The sequence below is a fragment of the Moschus berezovskii genome, chromosome 12, assembly GCF_049115385.1.
Source record: "Moschus berezovskii isolate FMDL1 chromosome 12, NW_MosBer_1.0, whole genome shotgun sequence".
Lineage (NCBI taxonomy): Eukaryota > Metazoa > Chordata > Mammalia > Artiodactyla > Moschidae > Moschus > Moschus berezovskii.
In genome coordinates this window covers 91,396,840-91,420,416 of record NC_142471.1, presented here as the reverse complement: position 1 = coordinate 91,420,416, position 23,577 = coordinate 91,396,840, and the positions used below count along the sequence as shown (strand labels likewise).

The following is a 23,577-nucleotide window of genomic DNA, read 5'->3' as shown; positions in this document are numbered from 1 at the left end:
GCATTTTCCAATGAGTCAGTTCTTCACATCAGGTAGCCAAAGTATTAGAGCTTCAGCATCAGTTCTTCCAAGGAACGTTCAGGGTTGATTTCCTTTAGGATTAACTGCTTTGATGTCCATGCTGTCGGGGGGACTCTCAAGAGTCTTCTCCAGTGCAGCAAGTTGAAAGCATCAATTCTTTGGTGTTCAACCTTCTTTATGGTCCAACTTTCACATTCTCCTCCACTCCACCACCCCTAGAGAACCAGCCCTTGATTTTATATATAATTTTCCTTTTACTGCCATTAGACCACAGAAACATTACTTTTATCTCCCCTCTACAAATTTTAGATAATATCTCTCTCATTGGACTTTGTGATAATTAAATGAAAACATAACTCTATTAGGATGTCTGTAATGTCTTTGCTAAATGATAGTAACTTTTATTTTACTTTTTATTCTGCTCTTATCTTTATCACTTCCATTTTTCTTTTGTACTTAGCTTAATTTTTCTCTAACTTCTTAGATCATCATTTCATTTATTATTCATATGTGATTACACAGCATGTAAATCTAGAAGTTTCCCAAACACTACTTTATCTGTGCCTGTTCTCATTTTTGTGTTTACCATGTTTATAATTTTAAAAGACTCTATGTTTTCTCTTTTGTTTTCTCCTTTGGCCCAAATACTGAAATTTATTCTGTTGTTGTTAATATTTTAAATAGATTTCCCTACTGTCTAAAAGCAGAGCGTTTCTATGAAACCTTTCATAAACCAAAATGGCATAAAGTAAAGAAGCGATTACCTTAGGACACATCTCGTTAAGGGATGCAAATCGAGATAAAGCACAGACGCTCACCAACAGGGTTCGGAGCTCTGGCGGGTATGCTGAGTGTAATTCCTGGGGCAGGAGCTTGGTGGTGCCACCCCCTCTGCTCAATGGCTGTTGCCCCCCACAATGCTGAAAGCTGGCTTTTTGCCTTTTTGTATGTGAAAGTGAAGATCCTCTTCAGATTTCTGTCAGTTAGTGAAAACAGGTACTAATGTAGGTCTTTCATAAAAGTGAGGGTCAAGCAAACTCGAAAATTGGGGAATACTTGTACTTAAAAATATATAAATGTAAAAACAATCCAAATTTCACCCATATTTATACTGCATAGAAAGAACCATTTTTACCTGTTTCTCTAGGTATACAACTATTTAACTTTCAGATATATGTATATATTTCTCTATTAGAAAAGGAAAAATTAAATAGTATAGACTGCTTCAGCCCACTCCAGATACAAGCTCTGGCCTATGTTTGGTGTTGATTTTCTGTTTGTGTGTGAATGCTAAGTCGCTTCAGTCACGTCTGACTCTGGGACCCCACTGACTGCAGCCCACCAGTCTCTTCTGTCCATGGGATTCGCCAGGCAAGAATACTGGAGTGGGTTGCCATGCCCTCCTCCAGTACTTTTCATATATTTTTACATAAGTAGGTATCCATGAATAATATATATGACTAGTATTTTCTTTCTCAGTTCATATAAATGGTACCAAACTAAGCGTAAAATATGTACTTATCTGTGTTTTGCTTTTTGTTTCTGGATGTTCTCTGGTTCTTACTCAGATATGAGGCTTTGCCTAAAATCTTTTATAATAAGAATGTTTGCTCCAATAATTTCCAAATCCAGAGTCTTTGGGTGTGTTACTGCTGAGGTTTTATCCCTCCCTCCCTCTGTCTTTTTCATGATTCCTTGCTTCCTGGTCATTTCCTGTGAGCTTACTTCACTGGAAAGTTCTCTGGGAGCTCTTGCAGGTCAAGGACGAAGGCTGTTCTCCCCAGAGAGGGTGTATTTGCGTGTGTCAGGTGGCCAGGGCAGCACCAGCTTGAGGCCCAGTGAGATGACTCAGGGCCTACTGAGCCACCCGTGTGATGGGTGATGAGATGTCAGCTTCTGGTCCGAAAGGGCAGTTTATGGTTACAGGTCGGTCTGCCCGGCACCAAGGGAACTCTCCCTGTAGTCTATCTAGGGATGAGGGAACTGTCCCTGCAGTCTGCTACGGATGGACAGTGCTAAGTGTTGACTTCTGGAAGATTCTTACCCTGAGGTATAGTCTTCTGCAGAGCCCAGCTTGATCGAGGAGAGGTCAGAAAGAGAACTGGGACTGGTGCCGACCTTTAACCCCTGCATCCCTCACCTTAAAAGGGTATCAGAACCAAACCCCAAGTTTCCCTAACTGGGCAAATACCTATAACTTCACTGTACTACTTACCCCTCTGGGCTTCTCCTTTCACTTAGATGCTGGCCTGATAACATCTTACTATCTTGTAGCTCTTGATACTTTTAAGAAAAAAAATTTTAATATATTCTGTCCAACAATTTTAGAGAGAAGATAGGTCAAAATAACCCAGCCCATCATGTATCTAGAAATGGATGATCCACCTCATAACTTCAGTTAGTTCTGTAATGTCTATATTATAGAACTGTCTGTATTACAGCTTATAACATCTACTTTCTGTTCTGTAGCCATAATTTCCACAATTTTGTTAGCCTGAGATCTGCACTGAAGTGATTTTGTGATCTATCTTTTTGCCACTGAGCCATCCTTTTTCTGTCTGGCTGAAATCCATTCTGTTGGACTTTCAGAATTTCTTCTAGAAGAACTCTTGGGAAGGATTTTCTCTGAATTTTTGCATGTTCAAAGACATTTGGCTGTTGCTTTACTTTTCCAATGATGTTTTAGGCATGAAATTAATGGATCACACTTTCCTTCCTTGAAACTCTTCTATGCATGCTTCCTCTATCTGCTCTGAAGAAATCAGGAGCTGGCTTACCTTTCTTTCCTTGTAAATGACATGATTCTGTATCCTTCAAAGTCCAGTAGCTTTAAAGAGTTGAATCTTATTTCTGATGTTGCTGTTGTTCAGTCACTCAGTCATGTCCGACTCTTTGTGACCCCATGGACTGCAACACACCAGGCTTCCCTGTCCTTCACTAGCTCCTGGAGTTTGCTCAAACTCATGTCCATTGAGTCGGTGATGCCATCCAACCATCTCATCTTCTGTCACCCTCTTTTCCTCCTGCCCTCAACCTTTCCCAGCATCAGGGTCTTTTCCAACGAGTCAGTTTTTTGCATCAGGTGGCCAAAGTATTGGAGCTTCAGCTTCAGCATCAGTCCTTCCAATGAATATTCAGGGTTGATTTCCTTAGGATGGACTGGTTTGATCTCCTTGCTGTCCAGGGATCTCTCAAGAGTCTTCTCCAGCACTACAGTTCGAAAGCATCAATTCTTCAGTGCTCAGCCTTCTTGATGGTCCAATTCTCACATCCATGCATGACCGCTGGAAAAAACCATAGCTTTGACTATATGGACCTTTGTCGGCAAAGTAATGTTTCTGCTTTTTAATATGCTGTCTAGGTCTGTCATAGCTTTTCTTTCAAGGAGCTTTTCTTTTAGTTTCATGGCTGAAGTCACCTGCAGTGATTTTGGAGCCCAGCAGAATAAAGTCTGTCACTGTGCTGAGTCTCATGCACATCCCCAGGGGAACAGTATACGCTTTCCAGGACTTGACCCTTTCAGAAAAGGTTTTGCGCGTTGATGGTGAGGGTCTTTCCTCTCTGTGCTGTTTGCTCAGATCCCTCAGTGACACCGTTGCTGGCGCTGCGCTTTGCCCCTGAGCTTTTCCTCCCTCCCTCGGCTGGGCCCCCGCAGCCCTGCCTGTGTTGAGCGCATCCAGGAGCTTGGTTTCCACTGTTGCTTTCGTTTTCCCTTCCCTGCTTCTTGCAACTTTTGCCAGCTCCTTTGCTTTGTTTCCTTACATACATACACATTTTTGCCAGCGGGTTCTTGGTTGGCCCTTTGTTTTTTGTGTTCCTTCCTTCCTTCTTTCAGTAGTTCTGATTAGTGTGTCTGAATTCCTCTTTACAGGAAGGGAGGTCTTCCTGGGAGGAAGGACCAGTTGCAGGTCAGTTGGGGGAAGGGCCAGGTTAGAGCTCAGGACCAGCTCTTAAATTGCCCACCTCCTGGGGGAGCGTGGGGACAGCAGGCTTTGAGGGATGGTGGTGGTTTGGCCTCCTCTGCTCTCAGCAGAGACCCTGCCAGGTCCCCTCCCCTGCTCCAGGTGTGCATGATGGCTGAGCTTGTCTGCTGTGCCTTCAGCCCTGACCCACATGTCAGCGGCTCACTCCCGGGTCTTGTCCTTGGCAGGCAGGGTGGGTGGCTCTTCCAAGCTGACCACAACACGTGTCCCTTTCATGGGCTCTTCTCGGCCCAGCCTGCTGCGCACTTTGCATCCTTTTCTCATATATTCGGCTTTCCCAGAAGTGGAGTTATGCTCCTCCTTGTGCATTTTCTCTTACTGTCTTCAGGTGGTTTTAGAAAGAAAGAACTAAGGACCTCTTCCAACTGGGTGCAAACATGTTCTTACAAGGAGGCCTGCCTCTTCTGAATAAAGAGGAAAAAGAAGTCGAGGCATTTCTCCGGGAACCAGTTATCCCTGTGGTTATCATGAAGCGTCGGTTCCTGCAGGGCCAGGGATGGGCCAGATGGTGAGCAGGATTCATGCTGCCCTACCCCCAGCTCAGCACTGCACAAGCTCACTGGGACCGCTGTGGCATCTCTGGCATTTTCCTGCGATAACATCTGGTCTTCCTGGGGGGATTCCCTCTGGAGAAGCAGGATGCACTTCTTCTTGATGACCATGTAGACGGAGATAGCAGCTGAGAATTCTCTATGGCAGTCAAGGCAAACGGCTCTATTTGGATCTAAAAATTCATTCTCATCCCTCTAAAACACTATTTGAAGTATGTGACTATTGCTAAAACATGAGCAGAAAATGGAGAATCGAGGACACTCTATTATTTGTATAATTTTATTTATTTTGGGTGTGTTGGGTCTTTGCTGCTGCGTGGGCTTTTCTCCAGTTGCAGCGAGCGAGGGGGGCTCCTCTCCAGCTGTGGGGCGTGGGCTTCTCATCGTCGTGGCCGCTCCTGTTGTGAAGCGCGGACTCCAGGGTGAGTGGAGCTCGGTAGTTGTGCACTTGGGCTCAGGACTCGCAGCTCCCAGACTCTAGGGCACAGACTCAGTAGTTTTTGGTGCATGGGCCCAGCTGCTCCGTGGCATGCGGGATCTTCCCAGTCCAGGGATCGAACCCAAGTCTCCCGCATTGGCAGGCAGATTCTTTACCACTGAGCCACCAGGGAAGCCCGAGACCACTCTACTTAATAATAGATTGCGATTTTTCTCCGATACCTAGAAGTTGAAGAGAAAGGGGCATCTGAACTTGTTTTCTTTTTAAAAATGAAAGTCAAGCTAAAGAAATGTTTATTGAGGGTGGAGTTTATGTTCACTGAGTCCTGGAGTCGTTCCTCTGCTCCATCCTGATGGCTCTTTGTGGCCAGGTTGGATTGGACTTCTTGGGGAAAGCCCGGGTCCAGGTTTTGCAAAGTCTGCTTGAAAAATGATGCCTCATAGGGAGTGCGGAAGCTCCGCCCCTCTCTCCAAGGTCAGAGCATGTGCTGCAGGGGCTTCTGCCCAGATGATTTTGGGGTTCCAGGTCTGATCCCTGAGAAGGGAGGACCCCTCATCTTTGACTAACTCTACCGTTCCATGAAGCCAGTTTGTCCCAGTTGGGCCTGGTGGGAAGCTGACATCTTACCTAGGCGGCTACCTGTTTCATGTTTCCATAGAAACCTGTCCTGGGTGTGGCAGGAGGGAAGCAGTTTGGTGTCTCTGCTGAGCCCAGGTTTGAATCAGAACTTTCAATCAACATCTCAACTCTTTAGGCTTTTATCACTACAGTGACTGTGTAATTTGTCCTCTAAACCAGGACACATTAGAGAGACTGTGATTAATAAATTCAACACTACCATAAATTGGGAATGTCCCAGGCAAACCAGAATGAATGGCCCACCTAATTACCTTCTAAGCTTCCGTGATAAATCCAAATATATTGTGATACGTTGTAACATACATCTCACATTCTTTCCAGCCTTGCAATAAAAACTTGGCGTTATCTTTACTAGCAAGACTAGATACTTATTCATACTTAATGGCAAAACTAGTCATCATTTAGTCATGAATTATTTAATCTTCAAAGTCTCTCAAGTTTATGGGTACGTGCAGCATTCCTTTCTTATGGCACACACTAATATCTCGCTCCTAGTTTTCTGCCATCTTACAGGAAATGGAACTTGATTTAGTGCCATGGCCTATCACCCAGAGTGAGTCTGTTGGGAGGATTATGGCACTTTTATTAATTTTTTTTATTGGAGTATAGTTGCTTTACATTGTTGTTAGTTTCTGCTGTACAGCCAAGGGAATCAACTGTTCATATACATATATCCAGTCTTTTCAATTTCCTTTCCATTTAGATCACCACTGAGCACTGGGTTCCCTGTGCTGTACAGCAGTTGATCAGTTATTTACTTCATATATAGTTGTGTGGGTGGCAATCCCAGTACGATCAAGGCGCTTTTAAGTGGCTCCGTTCACTCCTTCAATAATAGTAACCTATTGGTCACTGTGTGCCAGGCTCTGTGCTAAGAGGTTAATAGATCATCTCTCACGTAACCCTCGTGTCACCTTCTTTCTGCAACGTGAAGTGGCGTAACTTGCGTGCTCTCTCAGCGTGCATCGGCGCGGAGCCTGCTCAGATATGCAGACGGCCTGACCTCCGTGCTTGTGCTCGTCGTGGGTCTGTATCCCTGGGGAAGGGTGTGTTCTCTTTTACATTCTGCGGCCTGTTGGTGTTTCCTTAAATGAGCACTCATGGGGAAATGTCCCTTGTAAGTCTGTCCCTGTTCAGTGGCGCTATCCTCTGCCAGCTTGCCCTTTGTCTCAACTTGGCGTATTTTCCATGCAGCTGTGATTGACAGACTTCTGTGGTATTATAGCTTCCTTTGCTTTACAAAGCGAAAGTGAAAGCCTCTCAGTCGTATCCAGCTCTTTGCGACCCCATGGACTATAGAGTCCATGGAATTCTCAAGGCCAGAATACTGGAGTGGGTTGCCATGCCCTTCTCCAGGGGATCTTCCCAACCCAGGGATCAAACCCAGGTCTCCCGCCTTGCAGGCAGATTCTTTACCAGCTGAGCCACAAGGGGATAGCTTTATTAAACGGGAGAGACTATACTGTCGCATTCCTTTAACTGAGCTCTGACTGCCGTGGAGATGTAATCAGTGGGGTGAGTACCAGGAGAAAGTCCACTCAAATGTTCCCCAGTCCTCTCGGGTGGCCCTGGGTGGATGGCACACTGAGTGCTGCCGCAGGGGGTGAGGCCGTCTGTTTACCAGGGTGTCCTGTCTCCCCTGAGTTCCTGGCACCCCTTCCTGCACACTTTCTGTGCACGCACAAGTGTTTCTAGGCTCCAAGGCCCAGAGCGGGTGGGCCTAGGGGTCTTGGTGCCTAGGCTCACCCTGCGCTCAAGCAGTGTCATCAGTGCTCACCGACTTCCCACCGTGGCTCCCCCGCCGCACAGTAACCACGGGAAGAACCCCAGGAACACGGGTGCCTTTTAATCAGTTATCCATGTTCTGGGAGTTTACCATGCATGATGTAGTCCTCATAACAACACTATGAGATGGGCCTTTGTTTTCTCCCACTTTACACCCGGAGAAACTGAGGTTTGGAGAAGTCCAGAGACCTGCACAAGTCCCAGAGTGTTGGTCTTTGCGTAAAACCCAGAGCAGAAACTCCAAGTTCATGCTGTGCCCACCCGCTACTGCCAGCTCCCTCACTGCCCTCTGGTGGACGTGGATTTTCCTCCTGGGTGTCATTTGCCAGGCGTGTTGGTGACTCTTCGAACGAACCCTTAGCAAGAGTTTCAGTAGAAGAGCGGTAGTGCATTTCATGGGGAGCAGCGTGACTGACCCCATGTTAGTGGGAGAGGGTGGCCCCCTCCCTGTCTGGGTTGCCCGTACCTGAACCAGTTCTGTTAGAAGGTCCCAGCAAATTTGAAGAAACGGGTGTATTCCTTGAAAAGATTGTCACCAGCTTCTCGTGTTGAGCCTTTATAAAGTGAAAAGAAGCCTGAAAAGCATGGGGGAAAGTTGACATCCTCTGGGAAACAGTGGACCAGAGACGCCTGCAACTCTACATCCAAAGCCAGTCAGCAACGTGGCATCCGAAGACTCATCTTTGAGTTTCTGTAACTAAATGATGCTGGTTTGGTGGCTTAGTTGCTAAGTCATGTCTGACCCGTGGACTGTAGCCAGACAGGCTCCTCTGTCCATGGGATTTTCCAGGCAAGAGTACTGGAGTGGGTTGCCAGTCCCTTCTCCAGGGGATCTTCCCAACCCAGGAATCGAACCCGGGTCTCCTGCATTGCAGGTAGATTCTTTACCGACTGAGCTATGATGCTGTGGTTAAATCTGAACACAGCACGCACACACACACACCACCACACCTGTACGGTGAGGGGACTGTAGTCAGAAAGCTCACAGGAAGTGAAAGTCGTGCTGTGTAGCAGCGTAACCGCCCTCTTCTCCCTAGCCCACCCTCCATGGGACTCTGATGGCTTCTCAAGTCAGCATCTCGTCTGAGTGCACAGAGATGATGATCACGCCCCACCTTGTGGTCTATTGCAGGGAACTCGTAAGCCAAGCCCCCCTCAGAAGCCGCTGCCTGCAGACCCTTTGAGCAAGATGGCTCGCCTGGCCGGCGCCTCCGCCAGGTCCCCGGGACGGCAGGAGTCCACGCTCCGCCTGGAGCCCATAAGGTTGGTGATGTACCCACTTCCTTGTCTTCCTCCCCGAAACTATGTGGGCCAGGAGCATGGGCCACGCTTCTCAAGCCACCGGAGGACACAGGAGTGTGGTGCCAGCTGTGTGTCCCACACTCCCCACCCCTGGGAGCAGCATAAGACAGACACAAGAGCAGATCTTGAAAGGAAGCAGCTGGGAACTATAGAATTGGTCACTCTTAGCAGTGATCCCAGCCTACCCATGAGATCAGCTCAAGATCGAGTAGAACAGATCCTTCAGAGCAGTGGCTGATGATCTGGCTCAGGCCACAGCCAGCTGCAGTGGTGCGATATTGGGACAGCAGGACACTGCCTCCAAAAATATGACTGGGACTGTGATAGCATCTCCTCGGTCCCTGGGATCCCAAGAAATGAGGTGAGGTTGGAGGGCCAGGGATGAAAGGAGAGGAGTAGAAGAAGTTAGGCTGAAGAAACTGCTGGGCAAGCATGACCGTGAGCTTCCCACTCGACCGACGAAAGGAATCGCCTTTGCAGACTGAGCGGCCGCTGGGGGTCATCCACTCTGCCCTCCCCAAGGGGACTAGGCCCGAATCCTGACTTGGGCAGGGAGGTTTAACCCAGCGGTGTGCTGGAGCCAGCTCCTGTTGGTTTGCAAGAACTATTAAATTTCCAGGAATTTAGCCAGCTAGGTGTTAAGCCTGGGCCTTCTTTAAAATTACGTAAACTGGAAATGATGCCAGTTATATTAAAAACAAAAGTAATAAATGCTCAGAGCCCCAAACTTCCATTTTTTTTTTAAACTACATTTTCCTGCCACCCACTCTCTTGAGGCTCCCTACCGCGGTCGTTTCTGTGTGATGGGAACACCACGCCCCGGCCACAACACAGCTCTTCTGTGCTCAGCCACGTCCTGTTGGGAGCATGGGTTATTTATACCGTGGAAATTGACAAGCACCGCAGATCCAGGGCCTCTGACTTCCCCCGCCATGGCGGAGTTAAACATTTACCAGCTCACAGATGGGTTAAGCCCTCAGCCAAAACACATGCCCCCTTGGCAGACAGCTTGCTTTGTGAGCAAGGTAGGGTGCTGGCCGGGCCCTGCGTTCAATAATTCAGCGTCTCCGAGGGGAAGGCATGCATTTGTGAGTTCATTCCAGCTCTCAGGGAAAAATGTTTGGTCTGTGAAAAATCTGTGTAATAAATCTCAGAGATAAAGCTGGTCAGGGGTCAGGACAGTGGTTTGATTCCCGGCTCTACAAATACAGAAACACTGCAGAGCATCCTAATTATTTCACTGTGGTTTGTACACTGATCTTGAAGTTACTTTTGTAGTGTTCAGAGGAAAAAAAAAACATGGGCAGGAAGGTGGGGAATGCCCTCTTTTATCTTACTGGAGTTGAGCTGATTTTCAGTGGTGTGTTCATTTCTACCGTACCGCAAAGTGATTCAGTTACACCTGTACGTTCTTTGTCTTACTCTTGTCCATTAGCGTGTATCACAGGATGGTGAATCCAGTTCCCTGTGCTATACGGTAGGACCTCATTGTTCGTCCAGCCTATGCATGGTAGTTGGCATCTGCTAATCCCAAAGTCCCCATCTGCCCCTTCCCCACGCCCCTCCCCTTCGGAGACCACAAGTCTGTCCTCTGTGCCGCTGTCTCTGTTCCGTGGATAAGTTCCTCTGTGTCCTGTCTTAGACACCACACAGAAGGGATAGACATCACATGATACTCGCCTTTCTCTGACTTCCTTCACTTAATGTGATAGTCTCCGGGTCCATCCATGTGGATGCAAAGAATATTTCATTCTTTTTTTATAGCTGAGAAATACTCCATTATATATAAATTATACATACCACGTAGAAAGCCCTTTTTATTTTTTTGCTATTCTCCTGAGGCAGTGATTTTTAAAAAAAAAATTTTATTAGCGTATCAGTTCAGTCGCTCAGTCGTGTCTGACTCCTTGCAACCCCATGAACTGAAGCACGCCAGGCCTCCCTGTCCATCACCAACTCCCGGAGTCCACCCAAACCCATGTCCACTGAGTCTGTGATGCCATCCAGCCATCCTCTGTCATTCCCTTCTCCTCCTGCCCTCAATCTTTCTCAGCATCAGGGTCTTTTCCAATGAGTCAGTTCTTCGCATCAGGTGGCCAAAGTATTGCAGTTTCAGCTTCAACATCAGTCCTTCCAATGAACACCCAGGACTGATCTCCTTTAGGATGGACTGGTTGGATCTCCTTGCAGTCCAAGGGACTCTCAAGAGTCTTCTCCAACACCACAGCTCAAAAGCATCAATTCTTCAGTGCTCAGCTGCCTTTATAGTCCAACTCTCACATCCACACATGACTACTGGAAAAACCATAGCCTTGACTAGACGGACCTTTGTTGGCAAAGTGATGTCTCTGCTTTTTAATATGCTATCTAGGTTGGTCATAACCTGTCCTTTCAAGGAGTAAGCATCTTTTAATTTCACGGCTGCAGTCACCATGTGCAGTGATTTTGGAGCCCCAATAAATAAAGTCAACCACTGTTTCCCCATCTATTTGCCATGAAGTGATGGGACCAGATGCCATGATCTTAGTTTTCTGAATGTTGAGCTTTAAGCCAACTTTTTCACTCTCCTTTCACTTTCATCAAGAGGCTCTTTAGTTCCTCTTCACTTTCTGCCATAAGGGTGGTGTCATCTGCATATCTGAGGTTATTGATATTTCTCCCAGCAATCTTGATTCCAGCTTGTGCTTCCTCCAGCCCAGCGCTCCTCATGATGTACTCTGCATACAAGTTAAATAAGCAGGGTGACAACATATAGCCTTGACGTGCTCCTTTCCTGATTTGCAGCCAGTCTGTTGCTCCCTGTCTGGTTCTGACTGTTGCTTCCTGACCTGCAGGCAGCTTTCTCTTATTAGTGCACATTTGATGTGCAGTATGGTGTTAGTTTCAGGTACACAGCATGGTGACTCAGTTATACATATATATAGTCATTCTTTCTTGGATTCTTTTCCCATATAGGTTATTACAGAATATTCAGGCAGCTTCCCTGTGCTATATACAGTAGGTCCTTGCTGGTTGTCTGTTTTATATATAGTGATATGTTAATACCAAGCTCCTAATTTATCCCCCCCTCCACCACACACATCCCTTGAGTAAACCCTAAGTTCATTTTCAAAATCTGTGAGTCTGCTTCTGCTTTGTAAATAAGTTCATTTCTATCATTTTTTTTTCACTGTATTTTTTTTTTAATTTTTTTTCCTTATTTATTTATTTATTTGCATTACAATAGTTTAATATGAACAATCAGAACTAATTAACAGTATAACAATATTTTACAACTGAAATAATTAAAATAAACTATAAAATTACTACATAAAACAGGTCTGATCTAGCTTATTTACTTTCTATAATCTCTTCAGTGCTGCAAAACCATTTATTTCTTTTTTTAAATTATTTTCCACATATGAGTGATATTTGTCTTCTGTTTCACTTTATGTCTGAGTGCTATTCCACTGTATATATGCACCGCATCTTTATCCGTTCCTCTGTTGACGGACATTTAGGCTGCTTCTTGGCTGTTGTAAATGGTGCCATGGTGCACGCTGGGGTGCGTGTATCTTTCTGAATTAATGTTGTCTCCAGATGTGGAATTTCTGGGTCACGTGGTAACCCTGCCTTCAGTTTCCTGAGGGACCGCCATGCCGTGCTCTACAGGGGCTGCCCTAGTTTACATTCCCACCCACAGTGCAGGCGCATTCCCTTTTCTCCACACCTTCTCCAGCATTTCTTGTTCGCAGACTTACTGATTCTTCATTGGAGGGTTACAATACTGTGCTGGTTTCTGCCGCACCTCAGCGTGAATCAGCCGTACATACGCCCCTCCTCTTAGACCTCCCTCTCACCTCCCACCCCATCCTACCTCCCCTGCTTCTAGATGGTTTAGACTTTTGATGACAGCCATTCTGACAGGTGTGAGGTGGGGTACCTCATGGTCCTTTTGATTTACATTTCTCTGATAATTCGCAATGTCACGCAACTTTCATGTGCTTTTTGGCCACCTGTGTGTCTTCTGTGATCTTCCCTGGTGGCTCAGAAGGTAAAAGCATCTGCCTGCAATACAGGAGGCCCGGGTTCAATCCCTGGGTCGGGAAGATCCCCTGGAGAAGGAAATGGCAACCCACTCCAGTACTCTTACCTGGAAAATTCCATGGACAGAGAAGCCTGGTGGGCTACAGTCCATAGGGTCGCAAAGAATCGGACACGACTGAGCAACTTCCTTGGAGAAATATGTATTTAGATCCTCTGGGGAAGGCCCTCTCTTAAATGGTCTCAGGCAGCTGCCTGTCTTACTTCTGCCAGTTGATGACACCAGTGCGAACTGGTTCTGTCTCCACCTAGAAGGAGAACACTCTGTCTGTTCATCTCCAAGGGATCCCACGTGCCCAGCTTCACTCCCCATCCTCTGGAGCCGTCTCAGTACGGTCACTGCTGGGCACGCTGTGGCTGGTGGAAGACAGGACACGCGGGCAGTGCAGATAGACCCTGGGTTTTCAGTCGGTGCCCCCAGTGTGCCAGCTCTCCCAGTCATTCTCAACGTTGACTTACTGAAATGCTGCTGCTCTGGACAGGGTGGGTTAAATGAAATATGACTAAAACTAGTCTATTTTTTTTCCATACAACTGCCTGAAAATTTAAAGTGGTGTGTGAGACTCACCTTTGTGGCTTGCACCGTTCTGTTTCATGGCATTCTTCCCAAATCACCCTGTGGATGGACAGGAGGGGCAGCTTTGAAAAGGGTCATAAACGGCTGAAGACACTACATCCCTCAGCAAGGCCCTCTCTGAATCTGCCACCCCTGCTGCTGACAAGAGCCATTCGTCTCCAGCACCTGGGGTGGGGGTGGGGGTGGGGGGCACAGAGGTGAGATCTGACCCTGGAAGCCCATCACAGCACAGGAAACAGCATCTCCAACCCGGGCATTGAGGGTTGGCAGAAATCGCTGGCAGGACCTCTGAACGCAGTTTTGTTCTCTCCTCTCTCTTCCTGCAGACCTGCTCCGAAACAGCCCCACCCAGTGCCCAGACCCGCCCCCACCGCCTATGCTAAGTGAGAAGCAAGCCGACACCTTTGTTCAACAGTGAAGACACAAGTTTGCACTATCTGTCAACTCCAGTTGGAGTTATTATTTTTTTTTGTACCAACTTTTAGAATTTTTTAATTTGTCAAACACCGTGATTTGAAAGAACTTTGAGCTACTGCCGTCGGTGCTGTGCTGTGCTATGGTGCTCTGTATACTCCTTGCTCAGGTACTTGTAAATTATTAATTTATGCAGAATGCCTTATACAGTGCAGTGCGCTGTAGTGGGCTTTTTTTTTAAAAAAAAAAAAAAAACCATCACTGAGTTTTCCATGGAAGGAAGGCTTGTTGTGCTTTTAATAGTTTAGTGAACTTGAAATATCATGCTCTTTGGGATTCTGGACAGGATGTTATTTCTGATGGAGGCTTCATGAAGAGGGCAGTTGCCCAGCTTACCCATGGCAGTGATTCTGGTACCAGACACCAAACGAGAGACCCCAGGTAGAAGGCCTGCTCTCAGGCCAGAGCCTGGCTTCAGGTCCAGGCTGGGCTGGGCTTCCAGGGATATCCTGGACACTGTCACAGCTGACAGGCTGGCCCACCAGGGTTATCCCTGGAAGCTCCAGGGATCGCAGGGAAGGACCTGGCCTCTGGCCAGGGGCCTCGGGAGAGAACCTGGACCCTGGAGAGGAATTTTAAGGTGCGGCCACTGTAGGAGACAGACTTGGAACACGAGGCCAGACAGACACTTGACCTTGAGCTCACCAGCCATGAGCACGTTTGGAGAGCAGGCCGAGAAGTTTGCTTTATAGAAACACCAAGAACTTCTTTTCCTGGCTGCCCTTCACGGAGTGCTGGCATCAGCGCCTTATTTAGATTGGGAAAGGTGGTGTTTCTACAAGACAGCTACTGCCCGAGCCCTGCAAACCTCCGACTCCCTGTGCTGTTTGGAGCTGAACAAATTACCACCTTGTGTTCTTGACTGTAACACAATGATACTGTGTTCCGACAGACAGATGAGGCTTTCCACGGGAGCATAACCATTTTCAGATGTGAACCCGTAACCAGATCTAGTGAATCAATTCTGGAGATAAAAATCTCCTTTTATTGCAAGGTTCAGCTTATTAAAAATTAGGCAGAATCCCTGTGCTTGCAAAAACTGCAGCCAAATGGAAAGCTGTGTTCACTGGGACAGGTCACGGTCTGCTGTCTTTGTTAGGATAAGTTGAACAAAGAACCCTAAGTTACTCATAAGTTCTCTTTGGGGCATCTTGTTTTCCCACCTTGGCTGCAGGAATCTTTCAGAGATGTTTTTAGCATAAAGTCTGGATCTGTTTCTTAAGCTTTTACAGCTTACCTGTTGAGCGTCAAAGTCCTCACGTTCACGCTCGATATTCATGAAATGCAGTCTTGAGCAGCAGACTCATCAACCTTTCACTCTTCGGATGTCAGACTCGGGAGCCATTTTCACAGGGAGATCTCGAAGATGCCTGGACCTAATGGCATGAAAATTTAAAAATTACTCAGAAAAGGTCAAATGCCATTATGTCTGTCTTCTAGTGGGGTCCTATGCGGCTAGTTTTCACATTAGAAGGCAATTGACAACGGTTCCATAATCCACTCTGTTTTATGATGGAGCTTCATCTGGGGTCATTTCCATGGTTTTTCTATGCCTTGAAGCAGAAAGACAAAACGTTCCAAGAATCTTGGTTTGCCTTCAGGAAAACAAGAGTGCATTTAACTCTCTCCGAGTTCTCACCGTATATAGGCAACATAGCATTCAGGATCATGGATAAACTCAGTAAATCCATGTCACACACACACAGAGGGAACAACTCTAATACATTCCAAGTCTTATAGCATGCAATTTGTTCATTATGCAATTATTAGTTTCTTAAAACTATAAAGCCATGTTAGAAAATATTACTGCTGATGAGTATTTACAGAATTACTGTAACTAGCATTATATTTGGTAATTGCATTAAGGCCAAAAACATATTCTATGGGAAAGTTTACAGCATTTTTATGGTGCATTAGGTGGGTATTATTTTTATAGACACCCAAATCCTTGGATCAGGCATTGTAGCCCCTTCTGCTAGTGCAGGGAAGAGGGTGTGAACTTTCTTCACCTGTCCTTTAACTAGAATTCCTGTGCTTCTATTTCAGAGAACCAGGAATAGTTTGATATTAAAAGAGGTTAACGCTGTGATCTTACCTGTCATCATCAGAGGCCACTTGGCCACGGCTGGTGACACATTCTTCTCTCTACAAACTAAGTGCTGTTATAGAGCCGTGCCATTCATTTCTGGAAAAGAACATATTTAAACCTAATACCCCCTTACCGTACACAGGTAATGTTAGCCAAGGAACAATACTTCCAAAGGCAGTATTTATCAAATGAAGCATATTCAGCAATAACCTTCATTTTAATATAACTTAGGAACCAAGAGCCAGTTTGCTTGGGGGAGGGGAAGAGGTATTTCTCCCCCTTTTTATACCCTCCTAGATGATAGAAATGAAAAGGAATACTTATATTTCAATGACCGTCTATTTTTAATATTTTTTAAGATTGTATGGACATGAATACTAGAGTCAGTGTGGGTTTAGATGGCCTTGGCTGGGAGTCCACACGCCTCGACACAGTCGGCCCCTAAGGGTAGTCATTCTCCTTCCGTCTTACTGGAGCTGCAGTCATACGACCCCACTTGACTGGGAAGTATATGGCTAACCTTCCAGGCATTCTCCTGAAAAGTTGATTTCCTGAACTTTTGTGTAACAGTGTGCTTTTCCCGATACGTGGACTCAGATGTATAGCAACCGAGAGAAACAGTGCATAACATTTTCCATTGTCAAACTGTGCGTCCAGAGACTGCCCTTCCCCGTGTGAACTTTCCAGCTCACACATGTGGGATGACCTCACAGAGACCACAAGAGCAACAAATTAAACTACACGAGGATAAGTACTCCCAACTAGCCTCAAAGGGGACATTTTCATGCCTTCTTAACTTTATTAGGAATTCTCAGGCTGAAACCAGAGGCCATTGTTCCCTGGCAAATCAATACAACATATCCATGTCCCCTCCGAAAGAAAAACAGCTGAGACCCTGCTCTGTGGCAGACTGCTCCTATGAGACTGATCTCCTGTGGTGCTAGACAGAGGCTGATTCTGGGCCAACTCGAATGTTCGAGCATCTTCCTGCCATCTCTCAACTGCTGTTTACAAGCATTCTGAGCCACTGAGACCCCCAACGACCAGGAGGGTGCCATACCTGGCTGACAGCCTGACCCCCCTGCCAGGCTCTCAGCGTGAGGCTTACTTAAGACTCTTGCCCTGGAGGGCTCCCTGGGGTGTTTGGGGAGCAGGAAACCCCAGGGCAGGCAGACTCAACCTGGAGATCCTTCTTCACTGTTAGGACCCCAAGCAAACACAAGTCACCCAGGTACACGTCACACCCAGAAGTCTCCCCAGCGCCAGTGCTGGGGCTGTGGATCCACCCCACACGATGGCTGGCTGGCAGGAGCCTAAAGCATGCCACCTCATCTCCCCAGGACTCGAGAGAGAGGGCCGTGAACGCGTCTGGACACAGGCAGCCTCAGCTCATACCACTCCCCATTGTCAGACCCAAGTTCCTTCCCCACCCCTAACCCAGGCTCCAACACATCTCTGCAGTTTGGTGGCTGCCCTGCAAGTCCACCAAAAGCCCAGCCTTCTCCAGGGCCACAGCTGGGAGCAACCCTGCCCCTCCCCGCTCCCTCTGCCACGGCAGCTGGGAACCCAAAAGCATCCCCCCGCCACAGGCACCTCCCGCCTAAAGACTTATTCTGATCAAAAGGGAGAGTTGGCCACAGGAACTCGGTTTGCCTATGACGACGGAAAGTCTCTCGACTCGCTCTCCATCTCTCTCTTTTAAGCCTGTTTGAAAACTCTGGTAGTCACATGAGTGACAGCAAGCTCAAGAAAAGGCTGAGAGCCGTTTCCGTGCAGCAGTGCTTCCAGAAGCCACTGACCTGCACAGGAATGGACCGTCTCTCTGCGTTTCATAAAGTAAACCCCCTCTTTTTTGGGGGGACACCAGTGGCAGCTTAGATCCCAGCCAGTAAGAGCCTGATCCATATGAGACACCAGGAGAAGAAACCCTGCATATAAAATTTTCATAATAGCCAACAATCGATCATGATAGCTGGAAGATTTAATAAACAATTTGCAGTGCGATTCGGCTCTTCAGGTTCAGTACTCTGTAACCAGCCCCGATTTTTCCACATCCTCTTCAGAAGTCAGTACCTGTGAGGCTCCTTCCATGAGATAATTTTTTTTAGTCCTCAATTTAGCACATTTTAAATCCGACAAAAGGAAAAAAATCTCATGATCATTTTAGTTTTCAAAGAAGTGGACTGATACCTATGTTTATGGCCTATAAGCAAGTACTTAAATGGGAAGGTCAGTGATAGAAAAAAAAAAAAAATACATCGAACTAGAAAGAGAAAATCCCTTAAGAGTCCATGGAGGGCAAGCAACATCAGAGTTGGCTGCTCTTGTGTACCCTCTGTCAGGTCAAGTGGGGAGGTTTGAAGGAAAGTGCACCGTTTGAACGTGTGTGGCACAGAACTCTCTCAAAGCTGGCTACAGGCTGTTCAGCACAGTACAGCTGCAGCTCCTAACCCGGCGCATTCATTTCTACGCTGCTTCGTCCATGTATCATGCTTGGTTTGCTAATATTTTTTTTTCACTTACCTTTTTATGTTACCGTCTGTTACCTTTGTACGCGTTTCTCATATCGGGGGGTCTACAGATAACACAACTTGCTATTTCCATAGGAAAAAAAAGTCATTGTTACGAATATTATATCCAATAAATGGTATACAGGTCAATATAAAGAGGCGTCCCACTCATTACCGAGATTTTTACCAAAGTAGGGGCGGGGGGCTCTCAAGTTGAAGAAGGTATCTGTATTCTCATTCATGGATAGATGCACGAGATGCATAAGAATCTAACAGGGGCGCCCCTGGTGGCTCAGCAGTAAAGAATCCGCCTGTCAGTGCAGGAGACCCCGGGTTCAATCCCAGGGTCGGGAAGACCCCTTGGAGAAGGCTATGGCAGCCCGCTCCAGTATTCTTGCCTGGGAAATCCCACAGACAGAGGGGCCTGACTGATTACATTCTGTGGGGTTGAAAACGGGTCAGACATGACTTAGCAACTAAACAGCAAGAACCTTAAGAAGGGTGGTGAGCTTGAGGGTCAGGAGAGGAATGCTGCGATACACATGAGCCCATCAGGGGGTGGGATGAGGAGGGAAGATGTCTGTATGCCTTTCACACACACACAGAGGTGTGCTGTGCTATGCGTAGTCGCTCAGGTGTGTCTGACTCTTTGCGACCACATGGACTGTAGCCACCAGGCTCCTCTGTCCATGGGGATTCTCCAGCCCAGAATACTAGAGTGGGTGTCCATGCCCTATCTCCAGGAGATCTTCCCAACCCAGGGATCAAACCCAGGCCTCCTGCATTGCCGGCAGATTCTTTACCATCTGAGCCACCAGGGAAGCCCAAGAGTACTGGAGTGGGTAGCCTGTCCCTTCTCAAGGGTAGTTCAGTTACCAGCTGAACTACCAGGGAAGCCCATGCCAGAGGTGGGGGGGACCTAACAATTTTTCTGAACAATGTGATATATAACTCATCAAAATACAGTTTTAAAACTCACCTTAGTTACAGAGGAGATAAATTCAGAAAGAAGCAAGCAGAACTAGCAGTATTTACACAGAAAGGTAAATATCTAAGTTCAATGGGAATCCATTACAAGTTTTAAAAATAGCCTCCTATTTCATAAAGAACTTCATTAAATACAAAGAAAACAAATTTACAGGATGATAACAAGGGTCCTTATTCTTCCCACCTTCCACCTATGACAAAGCAAGTAACAAAGTACATACATAGAAGGCCTCCGTTCCATTCCGTTCCATTCAGTCGCTCAGTCGTGTCCGACTCTTTGCGACCCCGTGGACTGTAGCCTACCAGGCTTCTCTGTCCATGGGATTCTCCAGGCAAGAATACTGGAGTGGGTTACCATTTCCTTCTCCAGGGGATCTTCCCGACCCAGGGATCAAACCTGGGTCTCCCGCATTGGAGGCAGACGCTTTAACCTCTGAGCCACCAGGGAAGCCCATAGAAGGCCTCAGACATAGCTAATAATGTAGATCAACTGATATACGTGTGTATATATATGTCAAATAGGATACTTCACACACACAGAATATGCATGCACCTTTCAAAATGCCTCTGGAAAAATTATATAATTTTGTATATTAATGCATGAAGTAAAAGATCTAAATGGTTCAAATTCTGAAGATTATAATGCACCAAAGGTAGAAAAACTATGTCCTAGAAATGCAGTGATTCTTCATCTGCTAAAGGTGAATAGCAGATTATGTAGCAAATGGTTCAGTTCAGTTCAGTTCAGTCGCTCAGTTGTGTCTGACTCTCCGCGACCCCATGAATCACAGCACGCCAGGCCTCCCTGTCCATCACCAACTCCCGGAGTACACTCAAACTCATGTCCACAGAGTCAGTGATGCCATCCAGCCATCTCATTCTCTGTCATCCCCTTCTCCTCCCGCCCCCAATCCCTCCTAGCATCAGAGTCTTTTCCAGTGAGTCAACTCGTCACATGAGGTGGCCAAAGTATTGCAGTTTCAGCTTTAGCATCAGTCCTTCCAATGAACACCCAGGATTGCTCTCCTTTAGAATGGACTGTTTGGATCTCCTTGCAGTCCAAGGGACTCTCAAGAGTCTTCTCCAACACCACAGTTCAAAAGCATCAATTCTTCGGCGATCAGCTTTCTTCACAGTCCAACTCTCACATCCATACATGACCACAGGAAAAACCATAGCCTTGACTAGACAGACCTTTGTTGGCAAAGTAATGTCTCTGCTTTTTAATATACTATCAAGGTTGGTCATAACTTTCCTTCCAAGGAGTAAGCGTCTTTTAATTTCATGGCTGCAATCAGCATCCGCAGTGATTTTGGAGCCCCAAAAAATAAAGTCTGACACTGTTTCCACTGTTTCCCCATCTATTTCCCATGAAGTGATGGGACCAGATGCCATGATCTTCGTTTTCTGAATGTTGAGCTTCAAGCCAACCTTTTCACTCTCTTCTTTCACTTTCATCAAGAGGCTTTTGAGTTCCTCTTCATTTTCTGCCGTGAGGGTGGTGTCATGTGCATATCTGAGGTTATTGATATTTCTCCCAGCAATCTTGATTCCAGCTTGTGCTTCTTCCAGCCCAGCATTCCTCATGATGTACTCTGCATATAAGTTAAATAAGCAGGGTGACAATATACAGCCTTGACTATTTGGAACCAATCTGTTGTTCCATGTACAGTTCTGACTGTTGCTTCCTGACCTGCATACAGGTTTCTCAAGAGGCAGGTCGCAAATGGTGAATGAGACCAATTATGACAGCACATGTTTCTCAGACTCCCTGAATTACAGGCACCCGCCTGCAGTGCTTTTGATGACCCACTGCTCATTGCCTTTCCTGGGATATTCAGTCCAGAGGGAATTCCAGTTCAGAAATGTAAAGTATAAATTAATTGGGAAAAATGAAACTAATAACAGCATGGGTTCTTCCTCAGGAAAATTAAAAACACAAGATAAACCACCCCATCTAGTCTTACTAAGGAAAAAGACTGAAAAGCAAACACACATAGCACATGAGCACATAGAACCCAGAAGCCCACGGTACCCGATGAGGTCATCTCAGGAATATAAGGATGGTTCAACAGTTTAAAATCTAGTAATCCAAGTTAGCAAATTGATAGCATGTTGGGAAATATGATTAGCAGAGATGCTAAAAAACATTTGAGAAAATTCAACACCCATTCATGAGTTTTAAAAAGTCTGAATTTAAAGCAAAGGCAAGACAAGGAGAGAAGGAAAGGAAGTGTGACTCAAGTAAGACTGGAAACCACAGGACTTGAGAGGTGCTTCCGTGGAAAATGGGGTTCCCAGATCTATGCCGGGACCTTCCAAGCAGTCATCTGGGGCTAGGTTACCCTGCAATGACAAGCCACTCTTCAATTTCAGTGGCTCACAACACGAAAGGACTATTTCTCACTCATGTCATGTCCGTTCTGGGTGAGCTTAGGCTCTGGTGTCGGGACCCTGGACTGTGGAGCAGCCTCTATCAGAGTCATGGCTGGTCTTGTGACAGAGGGAAGAGGGGCCGGGGGGTTCTTAAAGCTCCTGGTCGGATAGGCAGGAGCTATTTCCACGCACATTTCACTGACCAAAGTCAGCCCCATTATGTGGCCAAGCTTGAGGCCCACAAGAAGAGGCATGCCCTCTTTCCAGAGCTCGTGAATATCATCTACAAGAGATGGAGAAATGAAGTTGAGGTGAATGTCAACATTGATTACGATGGGGGGTGGGGGGAGCTTTGGAGAGCTGTGATAATGCTCTGATTCCTAAAGGGATTTTTAACATCTAGCAGATCTAGAGGAGTAAGCATTTGTGTGAAAGGCAGAATGCTAGTGAAACAGCTAAGAAGAGGACTGCGTGAGACCCACGGTTCATGGGATTCTCCAAGCCAGAATACTGGAGTGGGTTGTCACACCCTCCTCCAGGGGTTCTTCCCAACCCAGGGATCAAACCCACGTCTCCTACACTGCAGGAAGATTCTGTACCACTGAGCCACCAAGGAAGCCCATTCTATAAATAGTATGGAACGAAGTGGAAAATGGCCAACATCAATAAAGTTGATTGTGTGTTTTTGCCCCATGCCCTTCCCCCAAAGTTTGAGCACTTTAATTACCTGAAAGTTGGTCTTTCCCTGCAGAGTAGAGTCCTGTCCTGGGCAGACTTCTGTAGCCTGTCTTCTCTCGGGGCCGAGTTAACCAGCTCGTCTCTCTGGAGACACAAAATGCACGTGGTCAGCTCCCTTCTTTGCCGATTTTAAGTGTGTCCGCTGAGTTCAAGCACCAACACGTTTGTGTCTGAGCCCCCCAAGCAGCAGACCTGTCCATTTCTGCTTGTGTCAGATCTGAGCGATCAGCATCAGAACCCTTTCTGCCCTGAGGACTCAATGAACTGAAACTCCTCTTTGGCAAAGGTGTCAACAGGCCAGGAGGCCAGTTCTTTCATTGTCAGGGCCTGAGTCTATGCAAACACATCCTCAGACCGGGCTGTTCTAAAAAGATTCCTCTAACAGCAGAAGCGGAGTCTTGAAATATGTATCTTTTGCTTTGATGTGAGGCCAACAGCTGAGCAGAAAACTCTGCTCGTGGCCTCCTGGGCTTTCTGGAGGAGCGTCCCTCCAGGAGAGAGCACCACCTGGCAACCCGGCTGCAAGGCCTTAGGTTGGGAGGGAAGGACAGAACTGAAAACACGTGGGGGGCGGGGCTTCCCATGACTCCCGGGGTAGCTCAGAGGACAGACAGTTTGGAGGGTGGGATTGCGAAGAGGGGGACCGGTGTGTGGTTGTGCATCTCCATCTCCGGGACCTAACTATCTTGTTTTGCATGTAACTCCAAGTTCAGGAAAACATCCTCATCCTGCAGACGCCCAGTGACAACACCACCGCCACGCACGTTTAGGTAGAAAGGTGTATTTCAAAGTGGGAACAGTTGTATGTTACAAAAGTCACTGTGAATCTCCAACTAAATAAGTAATCAAATGTATAGCCCTCAGAGACGCAGAATTCCTTCTCTCCAGTTCAAGTCCCGCTTTGCTTTGCTTCACTGGCTTTGAGAGGGAAGTAAGAGGTGCCCTGGTCAGCGAATAGATGACTTCTTCGGCATTTGCTTTCGTTTCCTTTCTTCTAATAGGGAGAGGACATTCTAAATAAAC

The 23,577-nt window shown here is 46.7% G+C and overlaps 2 protein-coding genes across 5 annotated transcripts in view; one reads left to right on the top strand and one right to left on the bottom strand.

Annotated features, from left to right (window-relative positions):
- Positions 1-18,595, top strand: part of ADAM12 (ADAM metallopeptidase domain 12) — a 414,517-nt gene extending 395,922 nt beyond the window's left edge. Inside the window, exons 22-23 of the mRNA XM_055424409.2 lie at positions 8,551-8,681; positions 13,707-18,595. Coding sequence (XP_055280384.2) covers positions 8,551-8,681; positions 13,707-13,767 — 192 coding nt within the window. The 3' untranslated portion in view covers positions 13,768-18,595. The remainder of the gene's footprint in view (positions 1-8,550; positions 8,682-13,706) is intronic.
- FANK1 (fibronectin type III and ankyrin repeat domains 1) overlaps positions 11,934-23,577 on the bottom strand; it is a 111,919-nt gene continuing 100,275 nt past the window's right edge. For 3 of the 4 annotated variants that reach the window (XM_055424412.2, XM_055424411.2, XM_088842427.1), the window contains 6 exons: positions 22,544-23,567; positions 15,950-16,039; positions 15,092-15,230; positions 13,372-13,419; positions 12,853-13,051; positions 11,934-12,767 (listed from right to left, as the gene is read on the bottom strand). In XM_055424412.2, the coding sequence (XP_055280387.2) occupies positions 23,502-23,567 (66 nt within the window). In that variant the 3' untranslated portion in view covers positions 11,934-12,767; positions 12,853-13,051; positions 13,372-13,419; ... (1 more) ...; positions 15,950-16,039; positions 22,544-23,501. Of the gene's footprint in view, positions 12,768-12,852; positions 13,278-13,371; positions 13,420-15,091; positions 15,231-15,949; positions 16,040-22,543; positions 23,568-23,577 lie in introns of all 4 variants that reach the window. The other variant, XM_088842426.1, reaches the window with a different exon arrangement.